This window comes from Paroedura picta, chromosome 14 (genome assembly GCF_049243985.1).
Source record: "Paroedura picta isolate Pp20150507F chromosome 14, Ppicta_v3.0, whole genome shotgun sequence".
Taxonomy (NCBI): Eukaryota; Metazoa; Chordata; class Lepidosauria; order Squamata; family Gekkonidae; genus Paroedura; species Paroedura picta.
The window spans coordinates 19,886,146-19,903,489 of NC_135382.1; the positions used below are offsets into that span (position 1 = coordinate 19,886,146).

A 17,344-nucleotide genomic window follows, 5' to 3' on the forward strand; every position below is an offset into this window, starting at 1 on the left:
GGCTGGAGCTGGCAACCTTATCCCGCAGCTAAGCCTCGCTCCCGGCAAAGGGAAGCGGAGCCCGCGCCTAAAGCCCACCCGCCGCCAAGCGGAGAAAAGCACACCAGCTTCAAGGGCGACTCTCTCCCCAAAGCGACCTCCGCACGCTCGCCTCTGCCCCGGCGCGCGCGCAAGTCCGAGGCCTGCCGTGGGCGTGGCTGCCGCCTTCCTCGCCCAATGGGGGCGCGCCGTTGGCGGAAGCGGGCTGCCGGACGTTCCCGCACTAAAGATGGCGTCTGTTTGAGCGCCGCCTCCGTCTCAGCAGCCGGCAGATCTCCTCACGCTCCTTCAGCGCGGGAGAGGGGGAGGCAGCCACTCGGGAAGCGCCCCGAGACCCCTGGCCCGGCAGCGCCATGAACCCCGAGAAGGACTTCGCGCCCCTCACGCCCGGCATCGTGCGGGCCCTCAACGACAAGCTCTACGAGAAGAGGAAGGTGGCGGCGCTCGAGATCGAGAAGTAAGCGCGACACGGACGGAGGGAGAGACGGACGGCGGGAGGTTCCTCCGCGGCGGCCGGCGGGTGGGGGAAGCGGGGCTGAAGGGGCGCTCCCGCCCGTTGCCCCTTCCTCCTCCTGGGGCCGCAGCCCCGCCGCCTCCCGCCCCGCGCATTCTTGGCGTGCTTCGCCGACTTAGGCCTGGTCGAGCCAGGCAGCGGGTCCCCTCCGTTCCCTTGATGACAGCGCCAGGCCAGTGAGGGAGCAGGCAGCTCTTTGCCTGGGCTGCCACCGCCCCTCTGGCTGGGAATGATTTTGGACCCCCCACTTGGGGGCGGGCGGGGGGAGTTGCGCTTCCCCTGTTGTGCTGCGGCCCGCTCCGCACCTGGTTCTCTCGTGCAGGTAGAGCCTTGACGTGAACTTGGCCCATATTAATGTATGCCCCTTTTCTCCCCATTGGGGAACTAAAGGGTTTTTTTTGCAATTCCTTGTAAGGTAGTCTAGGCCAGGGGTAGTCAACCTGTGGTCCTCCAGATGCTGGCAGGGGCTCGTGGGAATTGTAGTCCATGAACATCTGGAGGACCACAGGTTGACTACCCCTGGTCTAGGCTAGGGCTGCTAAGTAAGTTTCTGGGGAAGAGTGGAGATTGAATTGGGCGCTGTGGCCTTCCAGATGTGAGCATATGTCAGTAGTTGTCGTCTGTGAACATCTGGAGAGCCGCAGCTTGGACGCCCCTATGAGAGCCTGACTGCTGTGCTGTGTTGTCTGGAGATGTTACTCATGGTATTACATTCTACTAATTCAGACTGTTGATCTGCCAAAGTTTGTATGATTGGTGCTGTCTGGGAGGGGCTCTCATACAGAAGATGTGTCATCTCACTGCTGCCCTAACCAGAGATGAGAAGGATTGAGCCTGCATGCAGAGTGAATGGCTTGTGCTGATTCTAGATGATTTTTTTTTTGGGGGGGGGGGACCCTGCCTAAAGCACCAAACATTTTGTGGAGGCTCCAAGTGGAAGAGATTGGTGTGGCTTATTTAGTATGTTTTTAATCCCTCCACATTTCCTTCAACGAGCTGTGGGTAATATATGTGAGTTTGCTGTCCTCTCACAGCACAGCTGTCAAGTAAGTGAGGCTAAGAGAAAGTGACTGAGAGTGAATTTCCTTGCTGGTCAGACTTGAATCCAGGTCTCTGTATTCTGAGCATAGTGCTTGAACCACTGCACCATTTTGTCTGTCTGGATAGGTTAAGGAGAGTCAGGTAAACTTAAAGGACAGGAAAAAAGGGGCTGTTGGGTCTCGAGGCCATAAGAGATGCAGGCAGAGGCTTTCCTAGCTATTTATACCACTGTTATTTTCCATGGGGCTCCCAAACAGCCAGTCTTTTAAGGAAGCTGCTGCTATGGAAACAGTTTTCCTTCTTCTACTCTTACACTAATTTTCCAACTAAGCATGAAGCTTTGAGAGATGGATCTTGGGAACTGGGTGGTCCAGCATCTCTTTCAGCTATGGAAGGCCCCAGTCTCTCCAGTCATAGAGTCTCAGTTTCCAAGTTCTGACTGAGAACTGGAAGAGCTGCTGTCAGACTACGTAATAGTGAGCATTTATCTCTTTTGTCAGAAGGTGGTTCTTATGCCCTTGCAGAATTCTTTGTGCATGATGTTTTGCACTGTGTTAAGGGTACTGCATTATTGATTAAATCTTGAAAATTATGTGTCAGCTCCGGGTGAAGTGAGATACACGACATGGTGCTGAAAATACCTCTCTTCGGTTCCCAGGCTGGTGCGTGAATTTGTGTCTCAAAACAGCACAGCTCAAATCAAGCATGTCATCCAGATTTTATCGCAGGAGTTTGCACTTTCCCAGCACCCGCATAGCCGGAAAGGGGGGCTCATTGGCTTGGCAGCCTGCTCCATCGCTCTTGGGAAGGTAGGTGTCCACATTTATCCTCAACACTAATGAACAGTGTAAGGCTTGGATCCCATAGTCACTTTTCTCAATTAATTGGGTCAGGATACCCAACTATGAATATATTCCTTGGTTCCCCATTCAGTCCAGGGGACATTGGATTGGATTTTTCTGCAGTTTTTGTGCATAAGTGTCAGAATACTGTCCCCTTAGCCCTTTCGGACCCTGGAAAGTTTATTCCTGGGCTCAAGGGATTCATTCCCATGCGGGTCCGGTGGTGCATTGCAGGGAAAGGAATTAATTCTTTACTTTCTTTCTCTTCTGTGGATGAAATTCCACACAGATAAAAAGCAGAAAAGACTTATTCCTGACCTGCATGGCTGTTGGCGTGCACCAGTCCCCCCCTTGACCTCAAGAATAAACATTTTAGGGGCCAGAAGGGAAATTCCTGAACCACCGGTGCCTTCTGCTTATGGTTTGTAGGAGAGGAGCCAAGTCTTTGTGTAAACCTAATTGTAGCATTAAACAATGGATGACGTAATTCATTGCCAGTACATTTATTTTAGTTAGCCTAGCTAGCTTAGAGGGCTTTAAAAGAGAGTTGCATTAATTTGTGAAGCATATTAGTAGTCATTAACCAAAATAGCCTATGAGTACCAGATGCCTGGGATTACCAGGGAAAGGCTTCACTTTCAGCTTGTACTCATGAGCTTCCACAAGCATCTGGCTGGCTGCTCATGGGTATGGGAGGGCTGGCTAGATGTCATCTAGATAACATTAGCTTGCCTGGGAGTGTTTTCCTTTAATCTGCTTTCCTCACAGAACTTCCATACTGCAGTATGAGCCCTCTTTTTTGGTACCGTCTGTAGGGGATGAAACATCTCATTTCTTTCTCTTCTAAGGGTGGAGCTTAGCTCAAACAAAAAGTAGAAAGGGCAGTCTTATTCTCAAGCTGCATGGTTGTTGCCATGCACTGGTCCCTCTTTGACCTCAAGAATTAACATTGAAGAGGGCAGTAGGAATCTACCTCCGGTCTGTGGGGATGAACTCAGTTGTGTCTCTGACCATTTGAACAATCTATCCTGGGGGACATGTTTGAAAGTTTTTAGGAAAAGGCGGAAGATGGTGGGGTTCCCAAAAACATTACAGGAATGGTACATGGAAGGTTTTCTGCATTGAGGTTATGGTGTGGTTGAATGTGCTGAGTGGTTGCTGTTGTTAGCCTTGACACATGTTTAATCGTTGTCAGTTATGGCTGCAGGCTCCTTCTAAGGCAGTGTGGGTTCTTTGTGGGGAAATGTGGCAACGATGTTCTAAGCAGAAAGAAATCTTGGGTTTAAAATAGTGGTAAAGATTCATTGTTTTGTGATTTAAAAAATTAAGCCAGTGCCTTTATTTACATTGAAGTTGCCGTTTGTTCTGCTTTTTTGACGTATTGGAATTGCAAATGCTGGTCATCATTTTAAAATGCAGATCCAAACTCCTTGGTGCTCATTGAATAGGCATTGTCTTGTGGGGCTGCATGTGCAGTTCCACAGTGGGGAAATAATATCCTGCAGGGCTGTTCCAGCTCTGGAAAATGAGCTGAAGGATCTCTCATTACAGATCAGAGCTGAATCAAGTCCCAATATGCATGGAAACTTTATTTCCTGCATGTAATTTTTGGATACAACTTGATCAGGGTCGGGTTGGCAAACCCCAACCTTATTAATGCCAAACATCATGGTCTAGTTTGGCCCAAATTAATAGGTAGCGTGTTAGCAGTGCAGTCCGATGCAGAGTCAAAAAATGAGTGGTGAAGGTGGTTAGAGTGAGAGTTGCATAAAGGTATGTTGCCATAGCTATATGGGTGTCTTCCTTTCAACCCCACATACAAGGGTGTGTGTGTGAAGGTGTGAGTGTCCATCCAGTATATGTCCTTTAACCATAAAGGTAAAGGTATCCCCTGTGCAAGCACTGAGTCATGTCTGACCCTTGGTGTGACGCCCTCTAGCGTTTTCATGGCAGACTCAGTACGGGGTGGTTTGCCAGTGCCTTCCCCAGTCATTACCGTTTACCCCCCAGCAAGCTGGGTACTCATTTTACCAACCTTGGAAGGATGGAAGGCTGAGCCAACCTTGAGCCGGCTGCTGGGATCGAACTCTCAACCTCATGGGCAGAGCTTTCAGGCTGCATGTCTGCTGCCTTACCACTCTGCGCCACAAGAGGCTCTAACCATAGGGGAGTTTAAACTGACATTGGGTTTGAAGTCAGAGCTTTTAAAAGAAACTCATTCTGAGAGTTACATGGGTGTACCAATTTACATCACAGCCCGCACATGCATGTTTGGGGGGGTTCTGGCTTTGAAAGAGTTGCATCTTATTTTGTTGTTTAGAGCTGATGCCTGACTTAGTCACAATGCTGTTAGACAGAAGGCTTATCCATGCCAGTTTTTATCTTATTTAGCCTGGGCTCTGGCTACAGCACCCGCAGGAGATGCCATCACCCGTGAACGTTTCATGCCTAGTGCCCTAGTTTAAATGATATGGCTGGGTGCCCACGGAGCTCCAACAGTAGGCTCTTCAGTCCTGTCAGGCTTCACACAGTCAGTGCTGATGGCATTTGAAAGCACCAGGGCATTTGAGAGGCTTTCCTTGACTCAGTCGATCGTGTGTGTGCATATTAAGCTCTTTCTGCTGAAACAGACTCTGTCCATCTGCTCTGATCAACAGGAGCTCTCCAAGGTCTTTCTCTGCCCTGTGTCCCATCCTCCTTTTCATTGGAGATGCCAGAGGGGTGGATCCACCATCTGCATCCTGAGCATCTGCTTTACTAATAAACTGGTCACCCTTCTTCCGCAGTGGAGCTGACTTACTACTCCACTGTGGTGACCATTGAAGTTTGCCAGTCATTCCCCCTGAGAAGGGTCTGAGCTTGAGTTCAGTATTTGGACATGATTTCTTAAAATGATCACCACCAGATATTAATTAGGCCTCGGAGTGACAGGGCAGATTTTTGCTTTCTCAGATGGAAAATAGTAGTAAAAGAATCTGGTGGCTCTTAAAACAAAGTGATAATGGATTAAAGGAGGAACTTCACTAGCTGCAGTAATTTTCCAGGGACCCCATATAATTATCATAAATAGATTATAAAACCCTCAGATAATGCTGAAAGCTTGGATGTTTTTGATGCATTCAAAAATTGGGCTGTATTCTTTGGTATGGGAGTCCATTTTCTAAGTATGGATGGTGCCTAGAACCATAGAGCCATATTCTCTCTTCCATAACAAATTTGCTGCCATTGCCACAGACTCCATCAGACTTAACTCCCCTGTGATCCTCTTGAATCCTCTTCGGCCTATTTTGGCATCCCTGTAGGGGAGTCAAGGTGTACTTCCCTCAGGAACCAGATCAGGAAGGAAGGAATAGAGGTTCTTATGGTACAGGAGGAGCTTCACCTGACAGATGAATTCTTGGCAGGATCACTAGAACACTCATATGACTTTGCCTGAATGAGCCAGCCCAGTGAGTTGCCCAGGAGTGTTGGCAGTGTATTTTCTGCTGCCATTTGCTTATTGAATCCAGAGCGGGTGAGATCTTGAATGGAGTAGGAACAGACCAGGGACTTAGCCTACCAGCTAACTGACAAGCCAAGTGCTGAGCTTGTTACAGCTTGCTTCAGGTGTAGACTTGTGTTTCCTTATGCTTGTGTGACTGTAGATTTCTCCCTGTTGCATTGAAACTGAACAACAAAACGCACCTCCAGCTTTGCTGTGCTGTGATTGCAGCTGCTCCATAATGGTGGCCCCACCCCAAGCTTTCTTAAACATCTCAACAAGTTTGGCTGGACCTCAGCCTAAATCACCAGGCTTTCTTGAGGTAGGCATTCCAACCTTGACCAGGGATCTCTTGGGCTTGAGTCAGTGTGGGGTGCTTCTTGCAGGGTGAGTTGTTCTATTTGAGTTCTAAGCTATCTTTGTGCATTTACTGACCCTTCCCTCTTAAGCACCTTCCTTTATTTTTTCCTCTGGTTTGTTTGCCAGGACTCTGGACTGTACTTGAAGGAGCTGATTGAGCCGGTGCTGACCTGCTTCAATGACTCTGACAGCCGCTTGCGATACTATGCCTGTGAGGCTCTGTACAACATTGTGAAGGTGGCCAGGGGCTCTGTCCTCCCTCACTTCAATGTGCTGTTTGATGGCTTAAGTAAGGTAGGCAACAAGGGGTTTTGGACCCACAAGCCAAAGGATTCTCACAATTAAAGGCCTCTGTTACAATACTGGTCACCGTTGTGAGGAATCCAGCTCGGGTTCTTTTTAGAATGCAGCTGCAATCTCCCCATGAGGGAGATATGGTTGCCCCTCCTAGCCTCACTTGCTTTAGACCTGTGGTTAGCAGAAAAAGCATCAATAGTGTACATTATGGACTTGTTCTATGCAGTGATCGCTATAAGATGTGGCCAGCCCTACTCACTTTTTCCAGACCTGCTAAAAGTGGAAACAAATCAGCAGGCAGATAAGGTAGAGGTGGAAGGTGGATCATGATCTACGTCCATAGTAATAAGACATTTCAGATTAGAATCTCTGCAGGAAAATGTCCCTCGACCTGAACTTCAGAGGCTTTGGGAAGAGGCAAGAGGCTCTTACTACTTCCAAGTTCTCTGTAACTCAGTGTGGTGTTGGAGACAAGGCAAGGGGTGACACCAGCCAAGGTTGGATTGATTTCAATATCTTTTCAGTTTCCAATAAACGTCATCTTTAAATTAACGATTGAAGTCAAGTAAAGTTCTCCTCTGCCCATTTTGAAATGCTTGCCTTTTTGAGGAAGTTTGCATGCTGACCATACAGAGATATCCTTCCTTGCCATAGCACAGTCCATGTTTTATGACCAGTAGTCATAAAGCTCCATAATTTAAGAACACAACACTTTGTAGTTAGCTGGCGATCATATTTTTTATTTTCATGAGATTTTCATCCCATTTATTTTCCTGAAAGCTCAGGGTAGCATGCATGGCTCTCTTTCTTTTTTCTTTCTATCTTCCTGACAACCCTGTCAGGTAAGTTAGGCTAAGGGGATGGTGCCTGGCCCATGCTTTCAGTTTTGTAGTGAAATGGACCTTGGACCCAAATCTACCCATGTTCTAATCTGATCATGCTGGCTGTCCCCGTATGCGTGTGGCTGTACTGAGCCACAGGATGATATTTCCCGCATTCTCATCTCTGATAGTTTGCTAGTTCCTGAGTCAGTAAAAAGCCCACAGTGATGAATGTTTGTGATGCTTAAGCTTAGTAGTCAGGTCATCCCCCCCCCCCAATGTTCTATTTTAAAAAAGATTTTCAGTGATACCTTATTGGGTGGGACACAGTTTTAAGAAGTTACAATTGCCAGCATTTAGCATGCTTGTTCAGGTTAAATTCAGACTTCTTTCTTAAACCAGCTTATTTCTAGAAAGAGGCTTTTAATGTAACTGAGCTTTTATAATCAATGTGTTTCTTCCCAAGCCAGGATGTATAGACCCTGGCATAGTCATTATCAATAATTGGCTTAGTCAAACCATCTTATTTTTCTGGCTGTTCATGTTTGTTTGTTTTTTTCTCTGTCTCAGCTCGCTGCAGATCCAGATCCTAACGTGAAAAGCGGCTCTGAGCTCTTGGACCGGCTTCTGAAGGTACCTCTCTTCTTTCAGACTGCATTGGATTGCGTTGGGGGTACATTTCAGATGGAGCAACTGCAGAGTTTCCTGCTTTCCTGTGTTTGTGTGTGAGAGGGACAACTTATGTGTCTGGCCCCAAATTCTGACTTGGAATATGTCATGCTGACTCTGCCATCCCCGCTTTCAATTGTACATGAAAAACAAAAGAATAGCCTTAGTTGTTGCAGGAAAACCTTAATATTCTGAAGGCAATTTCTGTTGAGAGTATTTTTCAGATGCTTTTTGCCCCGGCAGCATTCTCATCTCTGCTGTGTGGCTTGCTGGTTGATTCTTTTGTAAGGGGTCTCACAATCCACGATTATATAGCAGGGAATATGAAAGGTCCTGTGCCAAGGGAGAGATGACTTGTGGGCATGTGATGCACAGCTCGGCAGCAGCTGGATGTTTGAAAAGGGGGATTAGTTTTTTCCAGGAAGGCTAGGGAGAGGCCCCCAGAGTGATGCTTCAGACCAAACTGCATGGTATTGCAATGTAAAGTTCAGAAGGCAAGGTTGATTGTTTTCGGTTTTTTCTGCCCTCCTTCTTCCAGGGCAAAGTGGTAAAGTAGTCCTGTGGTAGAGGTTGAGCGAGGAAAAACATCTCAGCTAGGGCTCGCGGGAGGGCTCTTTCTGGAGGCTTTCGTGGCTGCTCGGTGTGAAGGAAGAAAGCTCCATCTCTGCAGCAAGTGGCAAGCTGCTTAAGCTGTTGGATTGATTATGAATGGATAATTCTGCAAATCTGCAATTATTCAGATGCCTTGTAGACCTGAACAAGAGAGCACTTGATGCAGTTGTTATCTCTTATTTATTAAAGACACCCAACCAAACAGCCAAAAAGATTAACCAGTGCATATTTTATACAAATCACAGCTAATTAGATCAAGACCCTCTGATGGCTGTCATAAGCCGTCTTTAGAATAGTCAGGTGTTACTCCCTATCCATAATACTTCATCTGAAAATCGGTTCTTTTTAATCAAGATAGATTTAACTTAAGAGCCGGGGAAAGTGCTCTTTGTCTTATCAGGTGTTGCACTTTTAGAGGTATCAGTAATGTTTATATAAAAGAAGAGGTGGCTTATGACACCAGAGAAGTTCTTTTTCTGAAGCTGAAGTTGTGTGTCTGAGACTCTGTGTGTGTGCAGTTGTTACTGAAATGAGTCAGCATGGGTGTATGATTGCACAACACACAAATGAGAGATGTTTTCGAATGAGCTTACTTAGGATGGAAAGTCAGGGAAGTGCTAGCCGTCCCTACACAGATGCTGAGAAGTAGGATGTCAGCTTGATGGGCAATATGAAGCCAGCGCTGGCTGCCCTTGTACGAAGAATCATGTGCTAGAAATTACAGTGGGGCCTCAGCTAGAGATGGCTGCTGCATTTGGGGAAGGCTGAGTAGTGGTTCTTGAAAGGGCAGTCTATTCCATCGTATGCCACAAGACCTAAAAGAGGGACTAGTAGGGGCTTATGGTAATTGTAGTCCATGGACATCTGGAGAGGCACAGTTTGGCCCCCCTGGGTCTAGGAGGTTCAATCAGATGGCTTGGATTTAATTCATGACAGGAAGTTGGTCGTGCTCTTTTGATGCTGTGCCAGGGTGCTGGTGAGTGGCCAGCAGAGACTCTTAGTGCTGCTTTGTTGTTTTGGTTTTGCAGGACATTGTGACTGAAAGTAACGAGTTTGACCTTGTGGGATTTATCCCTCTGCTGCGTGAGAGGATCTACTCCAACAACCAGTACGCTCGGCAGTTCATCATCTCCTGGGTATGTGTTAGAGCAGGGCTGGTCAAATCCTGAGCATTAGGGTGTCCCATTACCACCACCACCATCATCCCCCGCCCGATTTTATTGTAGCACCTAGTATTCCAAGTCATTTATTGTCAGTGCCTCTTGGTACTTCTCAGATGAAATACAAAGCTTATTTAGGTGAGGGATGGTGGATAATTCTTTGTTGTGGTGACAACTAGGGTTACCCCACATTAACACACTACAAAGCTTTCGTTGTAGCTTTAAAAAATAGGAAACTGAAGAGTTTAGGATTTGGTTTTGTGGTAGCAATAGTGAAAGGGCGTGTTAATTTAAAATATGGAAGTCTGAAAAATAAGGCAGGCTCCAGAAGCTGAATTAGCTTTGCCCAGGGCTGGTTTTAGGGTTAATGCAAGCTTGGCTCAACTATTAATCTCCAGTTATTAGTAGGTTAGCATCAACATTAATAAATCCTAAAATGCCCAATATTATTTAGCACCATAACTAGCCGTCTTTATATATGCAGATAGCACCTGCTAATAGATTAATCTACCTCGCAAACCTTACTGCTCAATTATCTATTCCCTTTACATTTTCCTCACTTTCTTCCTGTAACAATGTTAGAGAAAAATTCCCCATCATCTCCCTAACTTTAACATGTCTATACTTTCTTTCTTTAAATCTTTTTTTAAAAAACTGTAAGAAGTACTTGATTTCAAGCAAATCAGCCCGCTCTTGAATTGCAATTCTTCACAGCACAGTCCCACACAGAGCTGCCCGAGTCTGCTTGAACCAGACCAGTGCTACTTGGCTGCCTTTCTGCTTGCTCCGATAACTCCCTTCTGAAACGCCTGCTTCTGTATTGCAGCCTCTGCTTGCTTTAATTTTGATTCTTACTTGGAACTTGCAAGTACAATTTTCCTTCCTTTCTCACGGGCTAGATCTTGGTTCTCGAGTCTGTCCCTGACATCAATCTTCTGGATTACCTGCCAGAGATTCTAGATGGGCTCTTCCAGATTCTGGGTGATAACAGCAAGGAGATCCGTAAAATGTGAGTGCAGATTTATTTTAATTTTTGCATGTGGGGGTGACTCTGGGTGGGGTGATGTCACTCCACCTTCTCCTAGTGAAGTTGTAAGTCTGGAGAAGGAAACGTCATTTTAAATGAAACACATCCTCTCATTAGACACTGAAGTTTCTAGGCCTGAGCATGTGTTGTGTGTTCCTGAAACACCTCTGAACAGTGCACCTGGACTCTGGTTAGGAGCAGGCTGTAGCAGGGAATTGAATCTGTTAAGTGGAATGAGGGTTGGCTGGTTGGTGAATGATTCTGTTGTGTAGCTGGTCAGATTAGGCTAAGTGGTCTTTAGTACATTTCATTTATAGGATTAGCATAAATGAGTGGGTGGGCTGTGGGGAGAGACCAGTCTTCCTTCCACGTTCCTGGGTAGATGCTTGTTTCTGGTGGGAAAAGGCCCCTAGCCATTCATTATCAAAGTCCTGATTAGAGGAGAGATGGTTAAGTGCCTCTCGGAGCTGAATGGGCAGGGAGTAGCTCGTGTGTCCTGTGAGAGGATCATAAGGGTCCTGCTTGGTGCGGCCAGTGGTCCATCTAGTTCAGCATGGTGTTTCACACAGTGAGCGACCAGTCATTTGCCCTGGAGGGCCAACAGATGGTATAGGGGCCAAGGCCAAAGAGGTTCTGGATATGGAGGTTTGCTCTGTTCATGCATAATGGACCCTGTCCCCCATGAAGCTCTCCGGAGAAGTCATTCTCTGAATCTCTGCCTTTTTGCTTTCATGTGCAGGTGTGAGGTGGCCCTTGGTGAGTTTCTTAAAGAGATTAAGAAGAACCCTTCCAGTGTCAAGTTTGCTGAAATGGCCAACATCCTGGTGATCCACTGCCAAGCCTCTGGTGAGCTTTTGTTGCCTTGTCACAGGTACCAGCACTATGTGGCCCAGTCAGAACTTCCTCTTCCTCCATCCACTTATTGAAGGGCATTCATCTCTCTCTCTCTCTCTCTCTTTTTTATTATTTTGTACTGTAGTGCAGTGTAGGAGCCCCAGATTGTGAAGCGCTTTAAATGTTTTTGCCTTCCTAGCACCAGGAAAAGCATAGGGACATGACCTGAGAATCTGTGAAAAAGGGTGCCCAGATATAGCATTAGTTGAAACTTCCAGGCTGCCTTCAAGGGCATGCAGAGCCATGCATTAGAGAGTAATTGAGTGAGACCTTACCGAAAGGGGAAATGGTGTAGCTAGTTTAGCCGAGCCTAGAAAGGAAGGACACCTTATGCACGAACTGTTGATGAAAGCAAGCACTCCTAGCAACAATGCCAGTCTGCAGCTTGAGGAACGAAGCTGTGTCCAGGAATTCACCCCCTCCAAATATTCGCCTACTTATGACCATCCAGCCATGGCCGGTCAAATCCTTCCTAACTAACTGTTAGCAAATTTCTCTTCTTCCTTACCTCTTAGATGATCTTATCCAGCTGACTGCCATGTGCTGGATGCGAGAGTTCATCCAGCTGGCTGGCCGGGTAATGCTGCCGTATTCCTCAGGGATCCTGACAGCCGTCTTGCCTTGCCTGTCTTATGATGACCGGAAGAAGAGTATCCTTACAGTGATGTGGCTCAGTGGTAGAACATCTGCTTGGCTTGCAGAAGGTCCCAGTGTCAGTTGTGGCGTCTCCAGTTAAAACAATCAGGTAGGAGGTGATGTGAAAGACCTCTGAGATCCTGGGGAGCTGCTGCCAGGCTGAGTAGACTGTATTGACCTTGATGAACCAAGGGTCTGCTTCAGTATAGGGCAGCTTCACATGTTGAGGTCAGTGGAGTAATTCTGTATAGGATTTGCTTTGTGTTTCGTAAAGTGTGAGTTCTAAGTACTCTAAACTTTTCTCGGTTACTTCCTTCTTACGGAACCAGTTTTCTTTTGCTTATCTATTCATTATTTAAAACATCTCAACTGTTACCTGCTGAATTTCCTCTTTACTCATTTTTGGTCTGGAACGCAACATAGTAAAAGTTCTGCTTCCCGACTAGACTTGCACAGATTATCCATCATAGATCACTAAATAATAGGGATGCTCTGTAGCTAATCCCAGCCTTTCGAAATGCCTTAGGTTTTTGGGACTTGGATCAGCTCGTGGTTTGACCTCCAAATCATCAGCATTTTTAACGCTATGCTTCATATCAAATTATTTTCTTGAAGCTTTGCTGTCTTTGAAATTTTGAGTAGCTTATTTCCACAGGTTCACTTCCATTGTAGACAGGTCCTTAGTTTCCTTTTGTCCACTTTATTGTTTTTTTAAAAGCAGATTAACTCTTCACTTCCAACTGTTTTGGAATACTTATTTTTAATTACATTATTTCAGCTTGTTCGGTGTTTCATTTTGCAAGCTGTGCTTCTGCAGTTCCGTAAAATGCTCAGTCATCGTATCATCTTTTTAAATAGGAACTTGATGCAATGCCTTTTCCTACTCGAAAACCTTCTGTTTGGTTGTCGTATCTTTCGCTTCCTGTACATCTTCCTCCCTTTTCTGCCTCAACATTTTATTGCGTGTTCAGTTTTCTCAATAAGTTCTCTTCTGAAATGACTGAATGTACTGTTACTATATACAATAACGAAGTGGCTGGCCTCCACCTAGAAAAGCAGGGTTAAGCAGGAATGGGGCTGGGAAGATAACAACGGCCTCCATCCGTGGTTATCTGGTCAATGAGGATATCCCTTATAAGGGGTGGGCAATTCATGCTTCCCTCTGGTTTGAGTGAATCTTTAATCCTTTTATCCTACTAGGGAGATAGCTGGGGATAGTGAGGATGAATTCTCAGGGAGAAGGGAAATTATTCTTTTGGTTAGCCTTTGCTCTCTTTAGTGCACAGTATCACAGATTCCTCTAAATCAGCGGTTCTCAACCTGGGGGTCATGACCCCTATGGGGGTCGATCAACACTTTCCCCAGGGATTGTGGAAGCCGCTGCCATGCCTCCGGCCACCACTGCGGAGGCCGCCTCAGCAACCCAAAGGGGGTCGCGGCATTAGGAAAGTTGAGAACCACTGCTCCAAAGGGTTCTGCTTGGGTCTTCAGGTGTACTGAAATTCTGGGAAATGTCTTCTCGGTTGTTCTGTCCTGCACAATTCTGCTAAGGTAGTGAACAGTGACACGAGTGCATTCCTTACATTGGTGGGGTGCAGGCATCAAAGAGGTGGCCAATGTGTGTAACCAGAGCCTGATGAAGCTGGTCATCCCTGAAGATGATGAAAACGAGGTCAAGCAGCCCACGGCAGCCCCCCAAGCCGAGACCGACCACGATGAACCTCTCTCTAAGCAGGAGATGGCTTCAGGTGGTGAGTCCTGTTTTCCAAATCCCAGTATTTCCTTTGAGAGCACGTTTTTTATCATTGCCAAACAAATACTTCCTACTACAAGTTCTGCAAATGTAAACTAACGTAAATGTCTCCTTGCAGGTTGCCTGGACGTCTCAAATAATTCCAGTTTCAACAGCACCAGCGTTTTCATGCCAACCAGGTAAGGTTCTCGACTGTTGCAGGTGATGCTCAGTATCCCCTGTTTTGAGGGGAAGCAAGGACTTTTTTTGTCCTTCTGTTGGACCTCGTGTCCCATGATGTTGCTGAACTGAAGAAAATAGTTCTGGTTCTGTCACATCACAATGACAGGAACACAAATTCATTAGAATGGGACCAAGTCCTAAAAAACGTGCACTAGAACGCATGGGACAATAATTGGATTTAGGAAGGTCTCCTACCTTTCTATCCTCTGATACATCCAGATACAGTTTAGCACCTGCTGCATATCTTTCCTGCTCAGAGAGAAACTAGCTTAGAAGAGCTTATACACTCAGTAGATGCTCCGGAAGGCTGGTATTTAAAAATTCCCTTTTCAGAGAGATTTTGTCGATGTGATACTAGAAGCTGCCCTCTTTACAATGATATTCATCTCAAACTGATTTTTCCTAGTTGTTCAGATCCAGTGTTGGCAAAAATGCTACTAAATGATGAGTATCCTTGGGTATCCCCTTCTGTTGATATGTTTTGCACTGCTGCATATGAAATTTGTCACCTTAAGGTGATTCATTTATAAAAATTGTACTTTCCGTGTTGGGATTTGCTCCGTTTCATCTTATCCCACAGAGGATGGTTTTGTCTCAGTCAGAATCCCCTAGGTACTTCTGCCATGTTTTGTGATGTTTGATCGGTGATGTTCCCCAGATGCCCGTCTTGACACCTCAAGGTTGCATCCCTTTGCAGGTTAGGTTATCAGGTATCTTGAGTCTATCTGTGAAATGCAGTTAGTTGCAAAACGAGTTTCACCAGGTTATATGCTCTGTCCATGAATAAAGGACCTCAGTTCTGTCTATGCGTGTGTAACAGATGTCTTCATTCTTAATAAAGAAACTTTCTTATACAGAAGTTTGCCTTATTGGGAAATGGAGCGCTGTGATCGTCCTCCCCCTTTATCCCTATTTTTTCTGTTTCTGTGCTTTATGTTTTACCGTTTACTATTGTTATGGCTGTTTAAACAAAGAACAACAGCACTAAGAAGGATTTGAAACAGAGATGAGAAGGAGATGCTGCTCTTTCCTGCATCAGAGGGGCACTATCTATGAGCTGCATATTAAATGCTGGGATGGGCTGAGGCGTTCAGGTGGATCAATCTTTCCCATGAAGTCCCCAATGGTATTCGACGCAGCTCTTGCTTGGAATAGTAAATCTCTGCCTTTGCTCTCCTTCACTTTAGATTCTGGCTTTAACTAAATTTTTTGTCCTAGACTAATTTCCTTCCTTTGTGGCAAGGGGCTGAGAGTGTGGTGGGCTCCAAGAATGACATCTGCCCTGTATTTCTGTGCAATATCGCCATCAAACCACTGAGGGTCACTGTAACTCCAGCCCAATGGCTTGTTGTTGAACTGTCCTTTTTGATATTGGCACAAGAGCATCTTGTTGCAGTTCTTGCTGGTCCTTTCCGTCCTTGCGGTGGTTCTCTGTGTTGAATTCCATTTCCAGTTCTGCTTCCTTTTGGCAATAATGCCTGAGCTTGAGAGGCCAGGCATCTGCTTAAGGGACCTGCTACATTTACACCTTCTGACTACTGCAACCCGACATAAATTTGCCTTTTGTTTTCTCCTTTCTGTAACTGACGCTCCAGATCGCTACACCAACTTCTTAAGGAGCAGGGCGAAGACATTTTTTTAAAGATGTCAAGGCAAGGGTTAGCTGTACACAGGCAGTAGAGCCAACTTTCCCATCCTTCTGGCTTTGCAGATGTGGATATATATCAAATGTTGGGCTCTTTCATCCTTAGTGACAGGTCAGAATCAGGGTTAGGCTAACACTGGTTTCTTTCAGCCGTTATAAATGGATCTATGATTTAAATAGGAACATACAGTCTGCATCCACATCCATCCAAAGGATAATAAACTTTATTAGACCATTCTGCTCAGTCACTTGGAGAAAAAATAAACTGAGAAAAATAAATTGTTTTGGTTCGTGAAGAATTCATTGGAGAGAGATTCATTCTGCTTGCGTCTTCCCTTGCAGGACCTGGCCAACGTTTGACATTAATACAATCCTTACAATTCATTGCATTTTTAATGTTAATTTCATTGCTTTATAAGAACAGTTAATTTATTTTGCAGTTTGTGGAAATATAAAATTTGATGACTGAATTACTTTTTATTTTAATAAAGTTGGCTATAAAAATGCTTATAGTCAGTATTTAATAAACCCTGTGGGTCCGTTGACCCATATGTTTTTGTTTAGTGGCCAACTGAAACAAGGATTCTTATTGGAGACAATGGCCAAGGAATAAAGTAGAGAATATTTTAAAAACCTAAACATATGAACAGTTGCTGCAGAGGCACAGTTTAGAGATACTGCAGGACTTGCAGGAAGCAGACTGCATTTTCCTGGATTTGGAGCAGAGAGAAGACATAATGCTATTCTGTGAGGCTTGTGCAGAGGAAGCCTGTGCAAAGCTCACTGGCATGGTGAGCTTCTGATCATCGGCAGTGCTTGGTGCATTGTAGTGTGGGAATCACTAGGATTGCATCACTTAGATTCAAGTCCAGTAGCACCTTAGAAGCCAATATGATTTGCAGGGTATAAGATTTTAAGATTCAAAGCTCCTTTATGAGAAAGAAATAGAAAAGCAGATTGGATTCCTTTTATTCTAGTCAGATAATGGGAGGGGTTTAGAATCAGAGCTGGAAGAGACCCCAAAGGGCCATCCAAGGGAGCTCCCAACGGTCTTGGGGACTTAAAAAACACACACACTCCTGACAGGTGCTCATCCAATCTCCTTCTAGGGAGGAGACGCCACCATTCTCCAAGGCAGCATATTCCATCTAGCAGGCCTCACCCTCAGGAAATGCTTTCTAATATTTGAGTGGAACCTCCTTTCCCTTAATTTGAATCCATTGCTCCTAGTCCTTGTCTTTAAAGCTGCAGTAAACATGTCCCCCTCTTCAACATGTCTCTCCTTTCCGTAGTTAAACCCAGCTATCCTGTTACCCCTTGCCTTCCTCTTC

At 45.6% G+C, this 17,344-nt stretch overlaps 1 protein-coding gene across 1 annotated transcript in view; it reads left to right on the forward strand.

Annotated features, from left to right (window-relative positions):
* The first annotated feature begins 235 nt into the window (after positions 1–235).
* Positions 236–17,344, forward strand: part of VAC14 (VAC14 component of PIKFYVE complex) — a 101,387-nt gene continuing 84,278 nt past the window's right edge. Inside the window, exons 1-10 of the mRNA XM_077309823.1 lie at positions 236–496; positions 2,253–2,403; positions 6,404–6,571; positions 7,966–8,028; positions 9,705–9,812; positions 10,736–10,845; positions 11,603–11,709; positions 12,273–12,407; positions 13,992–14,144; positions 14,265–14,325. Of these exons, the coding sequence (XP_077165938.1) occupies positions 393–496; positions 2,253–2,403; positions 6,404–6,571; positions 7,966–8,028; positions 9,705–9,812; positions 10,736–10,845; positions 11,603–11,709; positions 12,273–12,407; positions 13,992–14,144; positions 14,265–14,325 (1,160 nt within the window). The 5' untranslated portion in view covers positions 236–392. The remainder of the gene's footprint in view (positions 497–2,252; positions 2,404–6,403; positions 6,572–7,965; positions 8,029–9,704; positions 9,813–10,735; positions 10,846–11,602; positions 11,710–12,272; positions 12,408–13,991; positions 14,145–14,264; positions 14,326–17,344) is intronic.